The sequence below is a fragment of the Ovis aries genome, chromosome 2 (assembly GCF_016772045.2).
Source record: "Ovis aries strain OAR_USU_Benz2616 breed Rambouillet chromosome 2, ARS-UI_Ramb_v3.0, whole genome shotgun sequence".
NCBI lineage: Eukaryota > Metazoa > Chordata > Mammalia > Artiodactyla > Bovidae > Ovis > Ovis aries.
This window is the reverse complement of record NC_056055.1, coordinates 238,596,288-238,620,441: the sequence shown is the minus strand read 5'-3', so window position 1 is coordinate 238,620,441 and position 24,154 is coordinate 238,596,288. Positions and strand designations below refer to the sequence as shown.

The window sequence follows — 24,154 nt, the reverse complement described above, 5'->3', positions numbered from 1 at the left end:
AAGGTAAGCACTGCTATTTGTTGTTGTGGTTAGTTGCTAACTCGAGTTTGACTCTTCGACCCTTTGGACTATAGCCCGCCAGGTTCCTCCTTCCGTGGTTATTTCCCAGGCAAGAACACTGGAGAGGGTTGCCATTTCCTTCTCCAGGGAATCTTCCGCATATACAGATGGAACCTGTGTCTCCTGCACTGGCCAGTGGATTCCTTACCACTGAGCCAGCAGGGGAACCAAGTGCTGCTGTTTCCCAAAATAGTGAGGAGGGCTGGGATTTGGGCTCTATTTGTTCAAATCTATAGTCAGAGCACCTAAACACTACACTACTGTGGAAGTGAACAGAATAAAACTGGAAATTTGGCAACTTGTGATTGGATCTAAGGCTGGATCCACCAGTGCTTGTCTTTGGGTCCAAACACCCCAAGTTTGGGATTTGTATACTGTCAAGGAAGGGCTGAAGTGGCCCATCAGCCCAGAAGGAGCCTCAGAAATGGGTCCTCAAGCACTTGGAGTGATTTTCACACCTGGAGATGACAATTCTCATAGAAGTTTCACATTCTAGGAAATGGGTATTAAACTGAGGTGAAGGCCTGGGACACTCAGATTAGAAGTCAAATTGTCAGGATTATCTAGAAATGGTGTTTGCTGAGAGCCTTCTGTGGCAGGTCACTGTTTGGGGACAGGTTAGAACTGGTGGTTTGGATTAGTGTAGAAGTGAGACGCCAGAAAGTGACAAGACTTGAGACTGATTGGTTTGAGATGACACAGTTGCCCCAATTTACACTCGCTGTAATTCTGCCCTCCCTGCTCCCCAGGGAATGATGGAAGAATCCCAGCGCAGCAGTCAACAGAAATCTCTTGCAAACTGGGAAATGCAGTGTGAAGGGGTAGCTGGAGCGGACCAGTCAGTAATTTGCCTGAGTGAGTGGAACTGAATCGCCCAGACTCCCAAAGGAGATCTTTTACTTGAAGGGAAAAAAAAAAGTTTTTATATTTGCTTTTTTTTTTTCACAAGGAGCGTAAAATTCTGTAATTTTATCTGTACGTGTGAGTTTAAATAGAAACCCGAGAAAGCTAGGCACCAGCTCCACCCACAGCCCAGCGCAGGGCAGGGTCTGCCCCGCCCCCTCCCGCGGGCTCCAGTCTTGGGACCTGCCCGCCGGGAGCCGGAAAGACCCGGAGCGGCACGCGGGCGCGGTCCGGTGCGCCGAGCTGCGGAGCATGCGCAGAAGGCGGTTGAGGCGCATGCTCCGTGGAGGTCCCGGTTCCGCGGCTCCCGGTTCCGCGGCTCCCGCGTCCGCGCCAGCTCCGGGGGCCCACAGAGTCCCTGCGGGGCCGCGGGCATGGCGGCCAGCCTGTGGATGGGCGACGTGAGTGAGGGCGGCTTCCCGGGTCTGTGGCGCAGGAATGTTAGCGTCGCGAGGAAGAAAGGGGCCGAGTGGGGAGGGCCCTCGAATCTCCAACAGGGTGGACGTGAATGGGGAGGGGAGTTCTTTTAGGCGACGCTGGCGCGAGTCCCAGGTATTTAGGTGCCGGGGGGCCAAGACTGAGGGGACGGGTCCTCAAAGTGCTTGGAGAGGGGCAGTTCTCTTAGGTGACGCCCAAGTGAGTCCCAGCGTGTTGGTGAAGGGGGCTGACTCGGAGGGGGAGGGGTCTTGGGGGCCCCGCCTGGGTTCGCGGAGGGGAAAAGAGGGTTTGGGGGCGGATAGAATGGGAGGAATCCTAAGGGTTGAAGAGCGCCCCTGGTTCTGGGACTGGAGGGATGGATTCCTCCATCCCAGGGGGGCGGCTTCGACAAAGGAGCACATTTAAAGAAGGCGAGGGACGGGGAACGCGGGGGTTCAGGTCATTCTGCGCATGGAAACCTCTTCCCCCACACCCCCAACCCCACTCCCGCCCGCCAGCAGCGTGCAGCCCACCCCGGGCTGAGGGCGGAGGGGCTCCGGATCCGGAAAACGAGGAGTCTGGATGTGGCCCGACCCGCTCTGCTCTTGTGTTTACGCAGCTGGAGCCCTACATGGATGAGAACTTCATCTCCAGAGCCTTTGCTACCATGGGGGAGACAGTGATGAGCGTCAAAATTATCCGAAACCGCCTCACTGGGTTTGTCCTCTTACTTTAGTCCTCGTTCTGCTTTATAGATCGCGCTGCGTGTGTCATTCAAGAGAAGGTTAACATCGTGGAGGGTCAGGGCTTTGACCCCTAGTAATAGTTGCCATAATGATGTTAACATTTGGTGGTGTACAGATGACTTGAGCCAGTCTGGGTTTGAAAGCTCTTGTGTGCTCTGTGTGACTTTGAGCAATTGACTTAATCTCTCCCTCTTGTCTGTAAAAATAGGCATAATGAAAGCACCTACCTCATAGAGCCCTGGTGAGGATTAAGTGCCATTAATTCATGGTCAAGGTTTACCACAATGTCTGGCATATGGTATATGCTTGGTAAATATAAATAGATTATGATCTGCTAGGTAATAAGCACTTTAAAATCACAAAAACCTCTGAGCTAAGTATTGTTATTAAAGAAGCTTAATAGCTGTCTTAAATATACACAGCTTTTAAATGAGAAGCCAGGACTCTAATTCAGCTGTGTTCTCCAAGTTCATGAGTACCCTTAACTCTCATGTGAAACACTACCTATGTGCTACTGTTCTAGATTTCCTGGACACATGGCTGAAATAACCCAGAAATAGTCCCTCTTCTCATGGATTTTACTACATTCTAATAGAGGAATGAGACAGTAAATACTTACACAAAACAAAATGTGAAGAATACTTTCACATAGAGAAAAAAAAAAAGACAGTGTTTAGTGAGTATCTACTCTGTGCGGAGTACTAAAGCAGCTTGCTAAAGCATCAGTCAGTTGAAAAATGATGGGAGATATGAAGTGCGGCCTAGTCTTTGGCTGTTTGGTAAACAGGTACTTTCTTATAGACAGAAAACCCTGATAAATCAGCTACTGGCATGAAAATACATTCTGTAATACTTTCCAAAACACTGACATAGGTTCTCACATTTTAATCTTTATTAAGAATTGGAATCATCCTTTCCTGCCATTGGGCTTCCCTGATGACTGGGTGGTAAAGAATCTTCCTGCCAATGCAGGAGACTTGGCTTCAATCCCCGGGTCAGGAATATCCCCTGGAATAGGAAATGGCAACCAACTCCCATATGCCTGGGAAATCCCATGAACAAAAGAGCCTGGGGAGCTATAATCCATGGGGTCACAAAAGAGTAGGACATGACTTAGCGACTAAACAAGAAATAGCCACCACTGATTACTAAACCCTAGCTGTTTTTTATGGTGGCACCGACATACATATTACATGTGCACTCTGCCTCATATGACAAAGACTTTGAAGTGCTTTATGAGAATACTGTAAGATAAATAAATGTGAATTTAAAACAAGGAACAAAATACAGGGAAAGAGTAAGACCCAAGAAAAAGTAATGCACAGTAAAGCATAGTGCTTAAGAATGTAGTGATTGGTTGCAAAATACTTAATACCACAGAACTGTACAGTTAAAAAATGGTTAAAATGATAACATTTTATGTAACTGTGTGTGCTCAGCCGTGCCTGACTCTACAATCCCATGGACTAGCCCACCAGTCTCCTCTGTCTGTGGGATTCTCCAGGGAAGAATACTAGAGTGAGTTGCCATAACCTTTTCCATGTAATGTAATCCTTAACAACAATTTTTTTAATTCAGCAAAGAAGAAAAAGAATACAGTTGCATGTGGAGTAACCACATCTCTTCCATCACTGGTGGGACTAGAAAATGTTACAACCACTGGGGACAAGTATCTGGCAGTATCTTTTTAATTTTTTTCCTTTCAAAAAAAAAAAAAAAACCTTGATATTTGGCTGCGCTGGGTCTTTGTTGCTGAGCACGGGCTTTCTCTAGTTGCTGTGGGTGGGGGCTGCTCTCTAGCGCGCAGGCTTCTCATTGCAGTGGCTTCTCGTTGCAGAGCAGGGGCTCTGCTCAAGTGGGTTTCAGTAGTTGTGGCACATGGGCTTAATTGCTCTGAGGCACGTGGGATCTTCCCTGAACAGGGATGGAACCCGTGTCCCCTGCATCGGTAGGTGGATTCTTAACCACTGGACCACCAGGAAAGTCCATACATCTTCAATACATCTGCCTTAGCAACTCTGCTGCTGCTGCTGCTGCTGCTAAGTCCCTTCAGTCGTGTCCGACTCTGTGCGACCCCATAGACTGCAGCCCACCAGGCTCCCCCATCCCTGGGATTCTCCAGGCAAGAACACTGGAGTGGGTTGCCATTTCCTTTCTCCAATGCATGAAAATGAAAAGTGAAAGGGAAGTCACTCAGTCGTGTCCGACTCTTAGCGACCCTATGGACTGCAACCCACCAGGCTCCTCCATCCATGGGATTTTCCAGGCAAGAGTACTGGAGTGGGGTGCCACTGCCTTTTCCTTAGCAAGTCTAGTCCTAGGTATTTACTCAAGAGAAATGAAAGTGTGTAACTACCATGAAAAGGACTTGAATACGTATAGCACATCTTGTGTGGTGTGTGCGTGCGCGTGCATGCCTACGAGCTCAGTCCCTCAGTTGTGTCCAGCTCTTGGTGGCTTCTCAGCCTACGGTATTTTCCCGACAAGAATACAGGAGTGGGTTGCCATTTCCTACTTGAGGGGATCTTCCGGGCCCAGGATTGAACCTGCATCTCTTGCATCTCCTGCATTGGCAGGTGGATTCTTTACCACTGTGCCACCTGGGAAGCCCCATAGCATGTTGGCCCCAAACTGCAGTCCAGGTATCTGAATAGGTAAATATATGAATACTTGTATAGTCATATAGTATATGACTGGTATACATACACATACAGTTTATGTATATGTATGGTATACGTATACAGTATATGGCATACAATTTCCAGAATTTGGTTAAGTTCATGTTGTTTGAGTTGGTGATGCTATCTAGCCATCTTATCCTGTGCCACCCTCTTTTCCTTTTGCCTTTATTCTTTGCCAGCATCAAGATCTTTCCACTGAGTCAGTTCTAAAATACACAAAATTAATCTGTGGTGGAAATAACTCAGCATCTAGCAGAATTTGTGCATTTCATTGCGTGTAACTTAAAAGGAAAAAACTGTACACAGTAATTGAACTCTAGTTAATAATAAGCATGTTAAAATAATTGAGAAAAATGTACCAATATCTGCAACTTACTTTGAAATGTATCAGAAAATAAGGATGATACCTGTATTTTCCATCTCCTGTAAATGTTATACTTTCATTATTTAAAAAAAATCAACAAAAACAGAAAAGGATGATAAATGGGTAAGGATGTGGATGGATGGATTATCACTTGGTAAAGTAAATTTTTTTTTTTAAGTAAATATTTTTTTAAAAGTGGTAGGGGTGTGTGTGTGTATATATATATATATATAAAGGTGTTTGCTGTGGCAGCTCTTTTAATTATTATGTTCGGAATTTTTCATAATAAACTGCTGGGGAAGGAATATAGTCAGATTATCCTGAACTCAAGTCCAGCCGTTGGCAAATACCAGCTGTGTAGTTTAAGGCATCTTGTATAATCCTGAGTCTCAGTCTCCGTATCTAAATGGGAGCAGTAGTTTGCTTCCCTCATGGAGTTTTTCTGTGAGAATTAGATGAGGTGGTGCATGTGAATTGGCGAGCACAGTGCTTGGCCTGTAGTGACTGCTCAGTAACAGTCAGCTCTTACTGGTGGTGGTCTTTACATTGGCTTAAATTCTAGCACACACAAGACAGAAAACACAGATTTGCCCCACCGTTCTTCTAAGCAGTAACATTTATGGAGCTCATAGACTGTGTTCTTAGATCCCTGGGCTCTGGTACTTCCCTTGCCCATACCTTTTGGCTTGGTGTCCATAAGGTTATTTGAATTGAGTATCATAGTTCCAGAAAAGTCTGATTTCTTTCACTGGTGATAGATTTAAGAATGCTGTTAAGGAAAACTGTTTTCAGTATAAATCTCTTAGAAGGAAGGAATATCAGAGGATCTAGCCACATCTACCTACTTATGTCCCTTCATTTCAGTTCAGTCTCTCAGTCGTGTCTGACTCTTTGCGACCCCATGAACCGCAGCATGCCAGGCCTCCCTGTCCATCACCAACTCTCGGAGTTGACCCAAACCCATGTCCATTGAGTCTGTGATGCCATCCAGCCATCTCATCCTCTGTCATCCCCTTCTCCTCCTGCCCTCAATCTTTCCCAGCATCAGGATCTTTTCAAATGAGTCAGCTCTCTGCATCAGGTGGCCAGAGTATTGGAGTTTCAGCTTCAACATCAGTGCTTCCAATGAACACCCAGGACCAATCTCCTTTAGGATGGACTGGTTGCATCTCCTTGAAGTTCAAGGGACTCTCCAAAGTCTTGTCTAACACCACAGTTCAAAAGCATCAATTTTTCGGCACTCAGCTTTCTTTATAGTCTAACTTTCACGTCCATACATGACTACTGGAAAAACCATAGCCTTGACTAGATGGACCTTTGTTGACAAATTAATGTCTGTGCTTTTTAATATGCTGTCTAGGTTGGTCGTAACTTTCCTTCCAAGGAGTAAGCGTCTTTTACTTTCATGGCTACAGTCACCATTTGCAGTGATTTTTGGAGCCCAGAAAAATAAAGTCCCTTCTGTCCCTTAGTAATGCTTTAAAAGTAGACCACCAAGAATCTCACACATATCCCCACAATTAGGTCTGGTCCGTGGATTTACTTTGTCCAACTAGATTTTAAGTTTCTTAAGGTCAGGTGCCATGTTCTTCAACTCTATCTGCCTGGCTGGTGGTAGTTTATCAAAAAAACTATAAATTACGAAAAATTTAAATTTACAAAGAGTACAATGTACGCTCATGTAACCACCACCTAATTTCAAAAATTGTTAATATGTTGCTATATTCTCCTTATCCAAGTGTCTGTAGAGATTTAAGTAGATTGATGTTTTCTTTTTGCTGAACCAGATGGAAGTAAATTATAGGGATTATGACATTCTAAATATTTGAGTATTGTTTTTTAATGAATTAGGATCCAGTCAGAGATCAGATCCTGTATTGCATTTGTCTCTTTTTAATGTAGAAATGCCCACTTCTTTCTTTTCTCAGAATGACGACTTTTTGAAGAGGTAAGATTGTCTTACATTAGGTTCTACATTCTGGATTCTGGTCCTACATTCTTGATTTATTTGTTTCCTTGTCATAGTGTTTTATTTGTTCTGTTCCTAAGATTTCCTGTAAGCTGGACATTAGATCTGAAAGTTTGCTTGGGTTGCATAGGAATATTTTTTTTCGGCTGTGCCAGGACTTAGTTAGGGCACACGAGATCTTCAGTCTTCAATTGTGCAGGATCTTTAGTTGTGGCATTCGAACTCTTAGTTGCGGCAGGTGGGATCTAGTTCCCTGACTAGGGATGGAACCCACGCCCCCTGCTTGGGAGCTTGGAGTCTTAGCCCCTGGACCACCAGGGAAGTCCCAGGAAACCTCTTTGGCAAGAGTTCTTCATAGGCGATACAGTACATGAATAAATGACTTACTAAATGAGTCTGGTACTGGCCTGGATTGGCAGTACTTATACTCAGGTCTATAAATTCTGAACTGGAGTATAGCATGGAACAAAAATAATATGGGCTGTCATGAGAAAAACATTTTTTCCTGCCCTCCAGCTCAGACTCAGTCTCTCATCTAGGTATCACATCTTGTGTGTGCGTGTGTGTCTGTCTGTGTGTGAAAGCTTGAATTACTCTTTTTTCTAATTTTTTAATAGGAGGAAAATTGCTTTACAGTGTTGTGTTGGTTTCTGCCGTACAACAACTTGAATCAACCATAATTAAACATATATCCTATCTCTCCTCCCTCTTGAACTTTCCCATACCCCTCCTTTTTTAAAAATATTTATTTATTTGGCTGTACCTGGTTTCAGTTGCTGCATACAAATACTTAGTTGTGGCATATAGGATCTAGCTCTCTGACCAGGGATGGAACCCAGGTCCCCTGCATTGGGAGCTCAGAGTCTTAGCCACACAATCACTGTCAAAGTCCTGGGTATCAGATCTTTAACCATTCCCTTTTTCTGTTTTCTCTCCAGGATCCCGGCTGGCTACTGCTTTGTAGAATTCGCAGATTTGGCCACAGCTGAGAAGTGTTTGCATAAAATCAACGGGAAGCCCCTTCCAGGAGCCACACCTGTAAGCACACTTAGATAATGATAATGTTGCCATTTTTGTTACCATGGATAACTGTCATTTGTTGAATCCCTACCATATATTTTATTTAATCCTATAACAACCCTAAACAGTAGACATTGTTATCTTTGACAGACCAGGAAACTGAAGCTCAGGGAGATGGAATAACTTGCCCAAGGCAACACAGATAGTAAGTGGCAGAGCCAGGATGCAGACCGAAGATTGGTTGCCTCTAAAACCCGTGCCCTTTCCGCTCTGCACTGCTGCCTCCCTTCACAGAAGACTTGAACCTCTAGACCTCTTGCTTGATTGACAAAGTAGAACAGGCTGGCAGCTGTGAGGACACGTTTCAAGAGAGTTGCATTCTGCTCTTCCCACAGTTACTTAGCTTACAGCTGCACCACGCTGGCACACCTGGGCTCATAGAACCATGGAGCTGGCAGTGCCCTTAGCGGTCATCCGTGCATCCCCCTCCTTTTAAACAAGAGAAAAGGCTGAGGCTTAGAGAGGGGGAGATGTTTTGGCCAAGGTAATTTATTTCAGTTTTTTTCCAAAAATTGTTGATTCTTGAAACACCTTTCTCTGTTTTAGTTTGTTTCTTTTTAAATTTTCAGGCAAAGCGTTTTAAACTGAATTACGCCACTTATGGGAAACAGCCAGATAACAGGTAAGTAGAGAGTAGCCACCAGGTAGCTTCAAGTCCTGGGAAATGTCTAAATAGAGACAAGATGTGTTCACTGTGCTGGTCACTTCCAGAGAGGAGGATGGGGAGCTGAGTTTGGCCCCAGTTTGCTTCCCTCCTGAAGGCCAAGCCCTCCCATCCCTGTTGGGGATGCTTCCAGTTTGCTCATGTCAAGGCCCCTGTCTTCTCTGTATTTGCTCCCTCTCCTAGTCCCGTGACTGCCCATGGTAATGACATTTCATTCAGTAAGAATTGCTGTAGCAACATAAATGTATCAAGCATTTCAGATTGCTTTGAAAGCTGGAGAACAATGTATCAAAAGCTTTAGATAGATTTATACCCTTTGAACCCATAATTCTGCTTTTCAGTATTTATTCATGGATATGTGTAAAGATTATTCCTAAGTGGCACTAGTGGTAAGGAACCTGCCTGCCAATGCAGGAGACATAAGAGACGTAGGTTTGATCCCTGGGTTGGGAAGATCTGGAGGAGGGCGTGGCAACCCACTCCAATATTCTTGCCTGGAGAATCCCATGGACAGAGAAGCCTGGTGGGCTACACAGTCCATAGAATCACACAGAGTCAGACACGACTGAAGTGACCTAGCACGCATGTGTAAAGATTAGCCTTGATATCGTGTAATATCACTTATATGTGGAATCATAAAAAAGAACTTACTTATAAAACAGAAATAGAGCCACAGATGTAGAAAACAAAATCATGGTTACCAGGGGATAAGGGGACGCAGTGAATAAATTGGGAAGTTGGGAGTGACTTGTACACACTAGTGTATATGAAATAGGTAACTAATTAGGACCTACTGTATAGCATAGGGAGCCCTACTTGAGACCCTGTAATGGCTTATATGGGAAAAGAATATTGAAGAATGCATATGTGTGTCTGTATAAACTGATTCACTTTGCTGTACACCTGAAGTTAGCACAGCATTGTGTATCAACTACAGTAAAAGTTTTTTTAAAAAAGAAAATGTTCATTGAGATACTACATATAATGGGCAAAATTGGGGGAAAATCCAAGTAATCTAATAATAGGAAAGTGGGACATATTGTTGAGTTACAATATGTCCATTTTTTGGAATATTGTGAATCCGTTCAGGTGTCATGTTGTAGCAGAATACTCACATGTCAAGATGTTGGTGAGATCCTGTAAGTGAAAAAAATGCTGGAAACAAAATAAATGAGTTGTATCCAGTTTTTATAAATTCAAAGGAAGAAGCTAAAGCAAAACAACAAAAATGCATATCAAGGTGTTCATGGTGATTCCCTTTGAGTTGGGTTATTGGTATTTTATTTTTCTTTGTCCTTTTATATATTCTGATCTTAGGCAAGGAATATGTATCATACCCGAAATAAAATAATAATGAGTTTATTGTTCCATTACGGGGGTTGGCAAACTGACCTAATTTTGTCATTACCTGAAAGCTAAAAATGTTTTTTTACTTTCTTTTTTTGGCGGTGCCTCACGGTTTGCAGGATCCTAGTTACCCAACCAGGATTAAACCCAGGCCGTCGGCAGTAAGAGTACAGAGTCATAACCACTGGACCGCCAGGAAATTTGCTCTATATTTTAAACTATTCATTTGTTTACTTGGCCATGCTGCTCTGCTTGTGGGGTCTTAGCTTCCTGACCAGGAATCGATTCTATGCCCCCTGCAATGAAAGTGGACTACCTTAACTACTTAAGTGACTTAACTACTGGGCCACCAGGGAAGGCCCCCTGGCCCCCCTTGCATTTTTTAAGGATTGTGGAAACAGACAAAAGACAACAGAAATGAGAGGTGCCCCAGAGCCTCCAATAGCTACTGTGCGGCCTCACAGAAGATTTTGCTGGCCCTGTCCTGAAAGCTGAGGGATTTCATGTTAGCCCATCTCCAGGGGAGAAGGTTCAGTTCTCATGCTCCTGTGCTTTTCACCGTTTGGATTAAAAGTACGCAGTGACTGCAGGATCTCTGGCTTTATCTTTTGAGCATCTCTGACTTGGCCCCTGGTCTGCACGCATGTGAAGCTGGAAGCCAGATAGGCTTTATTCAGTGGGTGAGGGGCTTGGGGCAGGAGACTCCTTCCGAAACTCTTCTGCCAGGACTGCCAGAGGAAACAAATTAGGACTAGGTTAAGGACCCATCAGATGTGGTGTTCTCTGACGCGGCACAGAAGAGGTTTACCTAGAATGGGCCAAGAGAGCTCACAAGAACAGAAGTTTTCTCCTTTGTGTCTGAATCTCGTTCTCTCTTCTCAGCCCTGAATACTCCCTCTTTGTGGGGGATCTGACCCCAGATGTGGACGATGGCATGCTGTATGAGTTCTTCGTCAAAGTCTACCCCTCCTGCCGGGGAGGCAAGGTGGTTTTGGACCAGACAGGCGTGTCTAAGTAAGGCCTTACTCTTCTTGATGCCTACCCTGTTGGCTGCAGCATGCATCTCATAGCTGAGGGTGTGATAACGAGGTGGTGAAGGCTCAGGCTCTGGAGCCAAACCGCCTGGTGCAAATCCCAGCCTCAGTACTGCCCAGGGATTATGCAGCAGACAAGTTACCTGAACCTCTGCGCCTGTTTCCTCATCTGTGGAATGGTATCTGCATCTTATGGGAGTTGGTGTGAGGATGAAATGATGTATTAAATCAATAGAGAATGCTTTATAGGTATTTCCTTTTTTATGTATTATTTTTACTTTAAAAGTGGAAAGACCTTAAGGGTTTATATATATATTTTTTTTCTCCGTTATCATTTATTACAGGATATTGAATATATATGGTTCCATATGCAACCCATTCCAGTACTCTTGCCTGGAAAATCCCATGGATGGAGGAGCCTGGTAGGCTACAGTCCATGGGGTCGCTAAGAGTCGGCAACGACTGAGCGACTTCACTTTCATGCATTGGAGAAGGAAATGGCAACCCACTCCAGTATTCTTGCCTGGAGAATCCTAGGGACAGAGGAGCCTAGTGGGCTGCTGTCTCTGGGGTCGCACAGAGTCGGACATGACTGAAGCAACTTAGCAGCAGCATGCTATACAGTAGGACCTCATTTATCTGTAGTAGTTTATATCTGCTAATCTCAAACTCCTCCTAATTTAGCCCTTTTCTACCCTCTTGCACCTTTGATAACCATGTTTCCTGTGTCTGTGAGTCTCTGTTTTGTAAATAAGTTCATTTATATCATACTTTAGATTCCACACATAAGTGAGATCATACCATACATGGCAGGAAAGATTCCTTTTTGATCTGAGTAGTAGTTATGGGCTTGGACTTTGAATTCTGCTTCTGGTATGACTTCGGGCAAGTCATTAAATGTCTTTGAAGTTTGGTTTTGCCTTCAATAAGATGTGGATAATCCCTTCAAGTTGTTGGACAGTTTATTGAGATAACTGGGAAAATACTCAGCATAGTGCCTGGGAAATAATGAATGGTCATTAAATGTTAACTGTCATTCATTTATCCCCAAGTGGGATATGAGTTCAGGAAAGCAGGAACCTTGTCTGCTTGTGACTGCTGAGTCCCAGTGCCTTGGGTAGCACCTGGCATGCAGGGCAGGCTCCGTAAATATTTGGCCTTCTGTGACTGTTACTACTATTGCGTCTACTATAATAATAATAATAATACTTCCCAGTAGATTGGGAAGGAAGCTCCTGTTTAGGGAGAAGCCACATCAGGATGGCATGGAGGAGGCTGGTGAACTGAAAGTGGGATCCTCCAGTGCTGGGGTCTCACACTGCTCTGTGACAACCCTCTGTTTCATGGGGCGCTCAGGCCTGCCCATGTGGTTTGATGGGTGCTCTCTCCCTTCTCAGCTTCTTTTCCGTTCTTTGGTTTTACCTGCATCACATTTGTGATCTAAATAGTGCGTGTGTGTCTTTTTCCTGCAGGGGTTATGGTTTTGTGAAATTCACAGATGAGCTGGAACAGAAGCGAGCCCTGACAGAGTGCCAGGGAGCCATAGGACTGGGGTCTAAACCAGTGCGGCTGAGCGTGGCCATCCCCAAAGCGTGAGTCCTGCGCTGGCGTGGGAACCGAGACATGCCTTGTCGGTTGCTGATAATCAGGGCATCCGCTTGCTGATTGGGAGGCTGCCAGGAGACTCAGTGCAGGCCACAAGTAATGAGTGCCCAGTATTTGCCAGGCTGGGTGCTGGAGATGAGCCAGCATCACTGTTGCCCCTGCAGAAGCTTACAGCTGAGGAGAGAGCTATGACTCGGGGAGGCAGGCACGTTCAGAATCGCCATAGCGATGCTGGAAAAGCAGCTGGGCTCTGCAAACTTAGTTTGTGTGCTCTTTGCCCAGTAGAGCTGCTGTTGAAACATACAAACCTCTTATGAGTGCCCCTTGCTATGGGAGTGGCTAAGAATTAATGATGTAGGGAATATGATACAGGAAATTGCCACAAGCCACGCCTTGTGGCCAAAAGAAAAATAATGATATAAGCAGGATAGAATATTATATATATCACTATTGTACCTGTCACTCTGGGCAGAAAACCCTTCATCCCGTGCATATCCAAGCATGTTTTATACTCAGATATAAGACAGTTTTTCTCTGCATAGAATTCTCCATCCTTTGGCCCAAGCAGTGGTTCTCAACTTGAGGACATTGGCAACACCTAAAGATAAATTTGATTGTCACATCCCATACTGAGAGAGGGGAGCCTCTGGAATCTAATGAGCACAGGCCAGGTATGCTACTAAACATCCTGCAGTGCACAGGACAGCTCCCGGAACAAAGAATGCTCTCCTCTGCCACCCAAAAGTCAATTTTACAAAGGCTGAGAAACTTCGTGTTAAAGTATATAAGTGGTTACACTCTTTGGGCAGAACTTCCAAATGGCCGTGTTTTTTAAGACAGCAAAAAATTTGGAGGCTCTTTGCAGTTTAGCCTCAGCGATTCTCCCCTCCAAATGTTATTTGTTCTAAACTCTACAGTATATGTAAAAACATTAAAGAAAACATTGAAAAGAAAGAAGTTCCTTATTACTCTAGATGACTGCTTATAAGTTCTGGGTTCCTTTTCAGGCTTTTCCATAAGCTTCTGTTCTGTATAAACGTAGATATTGATGTAGACGCACACACACCGCGTGCTTACGGGTCAGTTTACATGTGGTAGATTCGTTGCTTCTTCATTTTTAATTACAGTAACAATGTTCACTCTTCTTCCCCAGTTTACTCAGTATACACACTCACTTTGCCATATAGTTGCATAATTGTCATCATTACAACATTTTTAATAGCTGCGGAATATTCTTTTGATTGCATATTCTGTCTGGCAGTTCTTCAGATGTTTACTCTTTTGGTGGTTTCTGCTGTGTCATCATTTATTCAGTCAATGATAACTGAGTCCCTGCAACCACATCCCCGCCCTAGACTTTGAAGTTGTAGCTATAAACAAGAAAAACAAAGTCCCTTCTGCAGAGCCGTTATATTGTTACATCTGTTTCTTCATTGAGCATTGTTGTCAGCATTGATGCCTGCCTCTGGGGAGGTGCCCTCATGCACTAAGAATTGAGTAATCTGTTTCCTTGGAGAGTCAGACTTGTAAGCCAAGTGTGGAGAAACAGAAATGTGTAGACCCAGACCCTGTGCCTTCAGTGACCTGAGCATGTCGTGAGGGTGGTAGACTCCTTGGATGCCTGGGTCAGGAGGGTAGGGTCACAGAGGCAAACATGAGCAGTTTTCAGCCTGGCAGTGGGCAGGGAGAGGAAATCTCTGCCATCAGACTTCATCGAGCCGCCCAATCGGGAGGTGATGCTAAGGCAGTCAGATGCGGCCTAACTGCTCAGGCTGAGTCCTCACCAAGCCAACACTGAGCACACGAGGAACCTGGGAAGAGCTCATCACCTGTGGTTTTTTAAGGTTTTGAAAGCAGTGGATCTTTTGCAGGCTTGACATTCTGTCTTTGGTTAGCAGTGACTGGGGTAGCTGTGGAATCAGAGAAGAAAGCTTTCTGTTGACCTTGGGCCTCAGCCCTGGTTGGTGAATGCAGGAAGGGGGAGACAGATAGGAGACTTGAGTCTGCAGGGCAGGTGCCTAATGAACCGTGTTGTGGTTGGGGTGCAAGCCTTGGAGTTAAAGTTTGGCTCCAGTCCTCTGTGTAGTCTTGGGTGAATCACTTAACCGTTCAGAGGCTATGTTCTCATATTTACAGAGGAAATAATAAATAATAGTTCTGTCGTAGAACAGTACGGGACTTAAAGAAGGAGACCATATGTAAAAAAGAATGGGCACAAATCCCAAGTACCTACTCCACAAATGATGTCTCTGACTACAGTTCCAGGCTCCTGAAACACTTACCTTATGTTTTTTGCAGGGAAAAGGTGATAAGATATTTTGTAATTTGAAAATGCTCCTTGGATCATTCTAAATCCAGATTATCCAGGCCATGTTAATCTGAGCCTTTGTGGCTGGCAGAAGAACAGCCCTCCAAGATCTTGAGAAGGGGAAAAGTCAGTACTAATAAAGTTTGTAAGGGAGACAAACCTAACCATTGGAAGTGCCTTTTTTTTTTTTTTAATTTGGCCATGCTGTGTGGCCCACAGGATCCCAGTGCCCCGATCAGGGATTGAACCTGGGCCCATGGAACTTAAAGTGCAGAGTCCCAAACACTGGACCACCAGGGAATTCCCCAAAGCTCCTATCTTTAAAGCTGGGTTCTGGGATCAGACTGCCTGGGTTTGAATCTCTTACTCACTATGTGACTTTGGACAAATGATGTAATCTCTCTGTACCTCAGTTTTCTCATCTGTGAAATAGGATTAATTATATATTTACTGTATAGCACCATTGTGGGGATTAAATGAGTTAGTCTGTGTAAAGCACTTAGAACAGTCCCGGTCATATAGTGTTATGGAAATGTTTGCTCATTTGTTTGTTTATTTTTCCTTCTTCCTTTAAGGAGCCGTGTGAAGCCAGTGGAATATAGTCAAATGTACAGTTACAGCTACAACCAGTATTACCAGCAGTACCAGAACTACTACGCCCAGTGGGGCTATGACCAGAACACAGGCAGCTACAGCTACAGTTATCCCCAGTACGGCTACACCCAGAGCACCATGCAGGTAACCATGACTTGGCCAGTCTGGCCCCACATCCTCTAGAGACTTGGGTGAGTCTCCAGGGTGGGGTGGTTAAGGACAGGAGCTTGCGCTTCAGAAAGACAGGGAAAGATGAAGAGGGAATTCCTCTTGTTAAAAACAAGCCATCCTAGTCACGGGCCAGGCTTTCACCGTGCTTCTCACCCACCTCTCTGGTCTCTTGGCAGACGTATGAAGAAGTCGGAGATGATGCATTGGAAGGTAAGAAAGGACTCCCTTCACTCAGTGTAAGATGTGAATGTTACCTGAGTGGGGAGTGCGGATCCCAAATCACGCCAGGGAGCAACAGACGGAGGAGGGCTCCCGAGGTTCCCTGGACTTGCGGTGGTCTACCCCAAGATGTAGGTCTGAACCAAAGACTCCATTGCCTTATATTTGTTGCACAGGTTGTCAGATTCCTGTAAAATAATTTTTAATTTCACGTTTTAATTTTTTTCCATACTTTTTATGGGCTACGCTGAGTCTTTGTTGCTGAGCCCAGCAGTCTTTCTCTAGTTGCAGGGCACAGGCTCTGGAGCGTGCAGGCTTGCTGTTTGTCACCTGCGGGCTTAGGAGCCCTGCAGCATACGGAATCCTAGTTCCCTGACCAGGGACTGAACCAGAGACCCCTACATTAGAAGGCAGATTCTTAACCACTGGACTGCCAAGGAGCTCCCCCCATGTATCTTAAATTACCTATTTTCCTCACTTTCAAGTAATAGTTATGATTGAAAGTTTGGCAAATACAGTAAAGTATAAGGAAGAAACTAAAATCACCTCCCGGTTTTGCTACATGGTAATAGCCATTATTGCTTATTTAAAATTAAAAATTTGTTGTGATTTTTTAATTGAATTTAACAGAGAAAAAGTAAAACCAAAGTAATTGCTGACCTTCAGACAAATATTTTTTCAAATGAGATATTTATACTTTTAAAGGAGTCTAAGGTTTGAAAAAATTATTAAAAATTTTTAAAAAATTTTTTTCAACATATTTCTGAACAGAATGTTAGGTTTAAGGTTTAAAGAAGTAAAATAAACATCGATTTCTAAGCAAATAAAGCTTTATTTTAAGGTACAGAAAGACTCCAAGTTTAAAAACTTAAGTCTGTTTTAAGAATTATTCTTCAAGAGAAGGTCATAGGGAAAATGTCATCTGTAAGCAAAATATCCTTTAAAGGAAACATCATCCGTAGCCATGGAACAAACTTCATAGCGTTTTAAAGCACTACACTGACTGTGTTGTCATCTGATTCTGGCAGCAGCGAGCGTAGGGGTGGGCTGGGCAGACACAGCTCCAGTAGAGGGATGGTGAGCTGGAGGTCCACGTGGTCTTCTCATCACACAGTGAGTTAGGAGCAAGGCTCAACCTGGAGTCCCTGTCTTTCTAGCTTTAGTCTCTTGCCCTTTTTTGCCTCCTTTTTAGAGAAATTATCCTGATTATAACCATATTTGTGTGTGACTCCTTAGAGTTTTTTATTTCTTCATCATCTGTTATTACAGCCAACACTGCTATAATAGTTTTGCAGGCACTGCTGCCTATCAACACTTCGATGAATAGGTATTTTTATAAATCCCATTCTACAGAAAAGAAAACTGAAGCTTAAATAGTTAACAGCCAACAAGTTTCACTATGTGAGTATACACTAAGCACGTATACAGGTATTAACTCACTTGGTGTTCACAATGGTTTTGAGGTAAGTACCATAATTATCTTGATTTTACAGGAGAGGAAACAAATTAAATTTTGTGTTCAAGGTCAGCTTAGTTGCAACATCGTAGCAAGAGGTAGACTGTCTTAGAATCCTGCAGTCTTGCCCTAGACTTCAGGCTCTTTACCACAGTTATAATGCCTCCCTCTTTTTTTTTTTTTTGGTGGTCAGATCTTAGTTCCCCAATCGGGGATTGAGCCCACACCTTTGGCAGTGAAAGCATAGAGTCCTAACCACTGGACCACCAGGGAAGTCTCTAATGCCTCCCATTTTAACCTAATCGCCACACAGAGACAGGGCCCAGGAGGGATTGTCATTCTTCATCTGTACCTTGGGTTCAGCAGGCCATCTTCCAGGCCCTGTCATCCAAGTGAGGAAGGGTGCTATACTGTCCATGCGTCCATACACTTCTACACACCCAAATACCTGTCCTTGGGAATTCCCTGGCGGTCCAGTGCCGGGTGCTTCACCACCATGGCCCGGGTTCAGTCCCTGGTCAACTGAGATCCCTAGAGCTGTGTGGCTCGGCCAGAAACACCCAAAACAAAACACAGCAGCAGCAAAAATGCTTGCCCTTGCTGGAGCCTTTTGCTAATCTGTTCCCATATGCCATTACCAACACTGAATGGAGTGGCCAGACAGGTCATGCTCTGCTTTCCTAGAGTTCCCATATGGAGCTGCTGTACATGCTCAAAACTTCAACTCATAATTTAGATTAGAATTACAAGAGAGATTCCTCTGGTTGCAGGAATGGGCACAGTACTTATGTGAAAAGATTCACCTCTGATTGGTTGATTCAGCACCAACTGGCTGATTCTATCGAGTACCTGAGAAAGTTGGAAACAGTTTACAAAAGAAGCTCAAATGGCCTATAAACCACAAGAGAAAATAATTTAAGCATATACTATTTGTGTTAGTCAAGATTCTCCAGAGCAATAGAGCCGATTGCTCTGTGATGTGCTTCAGCAAGCTGGAGGCTCAGGCAGGATTTCTATATTAGCACCTAGAGGTAGAATGCCTACTTTGAGAATCCTCAGTTTAAGGCCTTTAATTGATTGGCTAAGGCCCACCCACATTATTGAGAATAATCACCTTTACTTAAAGTCAACTGATTTGTAGATGTGAATCACATCTACAGAATATCTAGACTAGTGTTTCACCAAACAACTGGTCACCACTACCCTGACCAAGCTGACACAAAATGTAACCATCATACTGCTAATACTAGTACTTAAATACAAATTAAAATATACTATCTTTCTACAAAGAATTCTTAAAATGTTCATATGCATGAAATCAATTTCACCTGAAAGATTTTATCCCACAGTGATATCAATACAGATCAATATCTAATGATAGATTTATTAAATATTGGTAAGATTTTAATTAGATTTTTTGTTTTATTAAATCATGTCTTTTTCTAAGAATATTGATATAGAAAGATTTCTCAATGAAAAAATTCCTGAAATACAATAGGATGTACAGTAAGAATTCGGCTAGGTTTTTTGGTTTTTATTTTGGAGGGTGTAACTCACATAACATAAAATTCACCCTTTTAAAGTGTACAGTAGTTTTTAAAAATAGCCACAAAAAAAAAAAATAAATAAAATAAAAATAGCCACAAAGTTGTGCAGCCATTACCCCTGTTTAATTCCAGTGAAGAATACCGTGAAACCACTAGCAGTCACTCCAATATCCTGTCCCTGGCAACCACTCACCTCCTTTGGATTTATGTATCCTGAACATTCTAAATAAATGGAGTCATGTATGAGATGTGGTCTTTGGTGAATGACCTCTGTGACTTGACTTCCGATTCCTCTGTTATATCATGTGTCATTCCTTTCTTTTTATGGCTGAATAATATTCCATTCTCTGGATATCCATTTAGTTGATGGACATTCGGATTGTGTCCACTTTCATTGTTATAAATAATGTTATGAACATACGTGTGTAAGTTTTTGTGTGGACGTAGAAAAGTTTTCAGGGACAACTTTTCAGTACTCTTCACTGTATACCTGGGAGTGTATTGCTGGATCATATAGTAAACTCTGTTTAACCATTTGAGAAATGGCCAGACCTGTCCAAAAATGCTTGGAGCATTTCCGTTTCTCCACATCCTCACCAACAGTTACAATTTGTCATTTTGGCTATCATAGTGGCTTTGATAGCAGATTGCCACTTCATGGCAAATAGAAGGGGAAAAAGGAATCAGTGACAGATTTCCTCTTTGGCTCTAAAATCACTGCGGATGGTGACCACAGCCATGAAATTAGATGATTGCTTCTTGGAAGGAAAGCTATGACAAACCTACGCAGTGTGTTAAAAAGCAAAGGTGGCACTTTGCTGACAAAGGTCTATATAGTCAAAGCCATGGTTTTTCCAGTAGTCATGGACGAATGTGAGAGTTGGACCATAAAGAAGGCAGAATGCCAAAGAATTGATATTTTCAAACTATGGTGCTGGATAAGACTATTGAGAGTCCCTTAGACAGCCAGGAAATCAAACCAGTCAGTCCTAAAGGAAATCAGCCCTAAATACTCATTGGAAGGACTGATGTTGAAGCTCCAGTACTTTAGCCACCTAATAAGAGCCAACACATTGAAAAAGACCCTGATGCTGGGAAATATTGAGAGCAGAAGTGGGCAGCCGAGGATGAGATGGTTGGTTGGCATCACCAACTCAATGGACATGAGCTTGAGCAATCTGAGGGGGATGGTGAAGGACAGGGAAGCCTGGGGTGCTGCAGTTCATGGGGTCTTATTTATTTGGCTGCACCAGCTTTTAGTGGTGGCAGTTGCAGCATGCACAGTCTTTAGTTGTGCCATGTGGAATCTGGTTCCCTGACCAGGGATCGAACCAGGGCCCCCTGCATTGGGAGTTCAGTTCAGTCGCTCAGTTGTGTCCAACTCTTTGTGACCCCACAGACTGCAGCATGCCAGGCTTCTCTGTCCTTCACCAACTCCCAGAGCTTGCTCAAACTCGTGTCCATTGAGTTGGTGATGCCATCCAACCATCTCATCCTCTGTTGTCCCCTTCTCCTGCCTTCAGTCTTGCCCAGCATCAGGGTCTTTTCCAGTGAGGCAGTTCTTCGCATCAGGTGGCTGAAGTATTAGAGCTTCAGCATCAGTCCTTCCAGTGAATGTTCAGGACTGATTTCCTTTAGGACTGACTGGTTTGATCTCCTTGCAGTCCAAAGGAGTCTTGAGTCTTCTCCAGCACCACAGTTTAAAAGCATCAATTCTTCGGTGTTCAGCTTTCTTTATAGTCCAACTCTCACATCCATACATAGTGAATTCGCTCAGTTGTGTCCGACTCTTTGTGACCCCATGGACTGTAGCCTACCAGGCTCCTCTGTCCACAGGATTTTCCAGGCAATAGTACTGGAGTGGATTGCCATTTCCTTCTCCAGGGGATCTTCCCAACCCAGGGATTGAACCCAGGTCTCCCGCATTGTAGACAGACGCTTTACCATCTGAGCCATACTGGAAAAACCATAGCTTTGACTAGATGGGCCTTTGTCAGCAAAGTAATGTCTCTGCCTTTTAATAGATTGTGTAGGTTGGTCATAGCCTTTCTTCCAAGGAGCAAGCGTCTTTTGATTTCCTGGCTGCAGTCACCATCTGCAGTGATTTTGGAGCCCAGAAAAGAAAGTCTGTCACTGCTTCCATTGTTTCCCCATCTATTTGCCATGAAGTGATGGGACCAGATGCCATGCTCTTAGTTTCTTGATTGTTGTGTTTTAAGCCAACTTTTTCACTCTCCTCTTTCATTTTCATCAAGAGGCTTTTTAGTTCCTCTTCACTTTCTGCCATAAGGGTGGTGTCATCTGCATATCTGAGGTTATCGATATTTGTCCCGGCAATCTTGATTCCAGCTTGTGCTTTAGAAGTTAAATAAGCAGGGTGACAATATACAGCCTTGACGTACTTCTTTCCCAATTTGGAACCAGTCTGCTCCATGTCCAGTTCTAACTCTTGCTTCCTGAACCTGCATACAGATTTCTCAGGCAGGTCAGGTGGTCTGGTATTCCCATCTCTTGAAGAATTTTCCTGTTTGTTGTAATCTACACAATCAAAGGCTTGGGAGTGCAGTCTTACCCACTGGACCACCAGGGAAGTCCCTACTGTTCTGAGTTTTGTAGTGACAAAACTTCCTTCTCTTTATAGGTTTATCACATAGCTATACACCCCTAAATAGCAGGGTTTAGTTTTGCCTGTTTTTGAATTTTAATGCTGTGCTGTGTATACTGTCTTGCTTCTTTCATTCAGTATTTTATTTGTGAGATTCATCCAAGTTGGATGCAACCGAGGTTCATTTTCAGTGCTCAGTAATACTCCCTTCTAAGAATAGTTTACTTGTTAGGGGTTTAAAAGGAAGCTGTTAGGTATTTTGTCATGATTTCTGGTGAACAAATACCACTATTGCAATCAAGAAAAAAAATTTTTTTTTTCAATACAGAACTTGGTGTTTCAGCTTGTGTACTTGACTCTAGCTCTTTCATTAGACATTCATTGTTCTTGATTTAGTAATCTTGATCAGGTTTCCCAAACCCAAATTTCAGAAAAGGACCACACCAGAAAGTCTGAGACATGTGACAGTTACAGGTATGTGTAGTGTTTAATAAACATGGAATGACAGCCAAAACTACTTGAGTACTAATTACATGTTACATTCTGTAAAGTTAGAGTTAGACCCTTGATTAACTTTACCATTGGAGCCACCAAGTAATCCCATAGGAGTCTCCCTGCAGTGCGGGAGACCTGGGTTCGATCCCTGGGTCGGGAAGATCCCCTGGAGAAGGAAATGGCAACCCACTCCAGTGTTCTTGCCTGGGAGATCCCACGGAGGAGCCTGGCAGGCTACAGTCCATGGGATCACAAAGAGTCGGACATGACTTCACTTTCTACTTTCTTTTCTTGATTAACTAGGGCTTAGGGCCTCCTGCGCAGCCTCAGTCATAAATCCACATGTAACCTGTAGTCAGCCTTCTCTACCTTCCATTCCTTCACCTCCTTGGATTCAGCCAGCCATGGATGAATCATGGGGTGCTGTAGCATTTACTCCTGAAAGCCTCCACAAGCAAATGGACCCTGTGCTGTTTGAGGGTGGACTGTCCCCTGCCCTGCTCTCATCCTCACAAACCCTGCAGAGGCAGCAGGGCTGGCAGCCCCAGCAAGGAAGAGGGGAGAAGGGCACCGAGTCCCGTGTCTGCTGAGTGCTGCGCCCCTGAAGCCACCCTTGCTTCTCTTCCAGACCCCATGCCGCAGCTGGATGTGACCGAGGCCAACAAGGAGTTCATGGGGCAGAGCGAGGAGCTGTACGATGCGCTGATGGACTGTCATTGGCAGCCTCTGGACACAGTGTCTTCAGAGATCCCTGCCATGATATAGCCAGGACAAGGGACAAGCCAGAATGGACTTGTGCGGAGAGAAGAGACTCCTTTTTTAAAGTTGCCGCAAGACTTTTTTGAAATGTTTCATAAAGATTTTAGTAATCAGCTGTTCCTGCAATTATATTTTTCCTCTAACACTGCTGCCTTCATTTGAGTTTGAAAACCCAGAGACCAGTTAGAAGAGGGTTGAATGAGGTTCATCTTTGAACAGTAATCTCATTTATCCAGATAATGTCACCTACACTCCTGGATATAATGATTAAGAACAAAGGTGGGTCCTAAGTTACTAAGCCAACTTCTTAGGAAGTTTCACATTTAAGGTTGTGGTTACCTGCTGGGATAGTGTCACATGGTGGGCAGTTACTTTTCAGGTTTCCTTTCCCCCTAAAAATTTGCTTCAAACCTGGTGTCTAGGAATTCATTATTTGAATTGGGGGGTAAATTTCAGGGCCCATTGTATGGTTGAATGGTGGCTCAGACAGTAAAGTGACTGCCTGCAATGCTGGAGACCCGGGTTCGATCCCTGGGTTGCGAAGATCTAAGAGAACAAAATGGCAACCCACTCCAGTACTCTTGCCTGGGAAATCCCATAGACAGTGGGGCCTGGCAGGCCAGTCCACAGGCGACTTCCAATTTCAGTTTTCAATTGAACAGTCAAAGTGTTCATGCTTCTCTGTCCATGAAAATTCAGGCAGTACAGGAACAGATTGCCATTTCCTCTTTCGGGATTTGCCCCACCCAGACATCAAAGCACCTCTGGTATTAGCAGGCAGATTCTCTTACCACTGTGCCACCTGCGAAGGTAGAAGTGTTAAGTCGCTCAGTCCTGTCCAGCTCTTAGGGACCCCATGGACTGAGACTGAGGAGCCTGGTAGGCTACAGGCCAGAATACTGGAGTGGGTTGCCATTTCCGTCTCCAAGGGATCTTCCTGACTCAGGGATCAAACCCAGGTCTCTGGCACTGTAGGCGGATGCTTTACTGTCTGAGCAAACCAGTTCCCAGCCAGCTTATTCTAGACCAAAAAGGCCTAGACTGTTTCAGGTACAAGATGGTGCCATGTATGTGCCAATCCCACCTCTTAAGAAAATGTTAAAACTAAAGTAAGTGCATAAACTATATTA

The 24,154-nt window shown here is 44.0% G+C and overlaps 1 protein-coding gene across 5 annotated transcripts; it reads left to right on the top strand.

Annotated features, from left to right (window-relative positions):
• The first annotated feature begins 1,239 nt into the window (after positions 1-1,239).
• On the top strand, positions 1,240-23,169 carry TRNAU1AP (tRNA selenocysteine 1 associated protein 1). Of its 5 annotated transcripts, XM_004005063.5 has the most exons (9): positions 1,240-1,364; positions 2,000-2,097; positions 8,079-8,178; positions 8,790-8,842; positions 11,114-11,245; positions 12,738-12,857; positions 15,754-15,916; positions 16,120-16,153; positions 22,894-23,169. In XM_004005063.5, exons 1-9 carry the CDS (start codon positions 1,338-1,340, stop codon positions 23,028-23,030), a joined length of 864 nt encoding a protein of 287 aa, XP_004005112.2. In that variant the 5' UTR covers positions 1,240-1,337; the 3' UTR covers positions 23,031-23,169. The 5 variants fall into 5 exon arrangements, with proteins under 5 accessions (XP_004005112.2, XP_027821218.2, XP_060266596.1 ...); XM_027965417.2 differs by lacking the exon at positions 12,738-12,857; XM_060410613.1 differs by having other exon boundaries at positions 16,120-23,169.
• Positions 23,170-24,154: the final 985 nt, after the last annotated feature.

Excerpts from the sequence above, each read along its gene's own strand:
- TRNAU1AP (XM_060410613.1), top strand. The coding sequence starts at position 1,338 with ATGGCGGCCAGCCTGTGGATGGGCGAC. Across the intron at positions 1,365-1,999 it reads CCAGCCTGTGGATGGGCGAC|CTGGAGCCCTACATGGATGA; the intron begins GTGAGTGAGGGC and ends GTGTTTACGCAG. Across the intron at positions 8,179-8,789 it reads CCCTTCCAGGAGCCACACCT|GCAAAGCGTTTTAAACTGAA; the intron begins GTAAGCACACTT and ends TTAAATTTTCAG.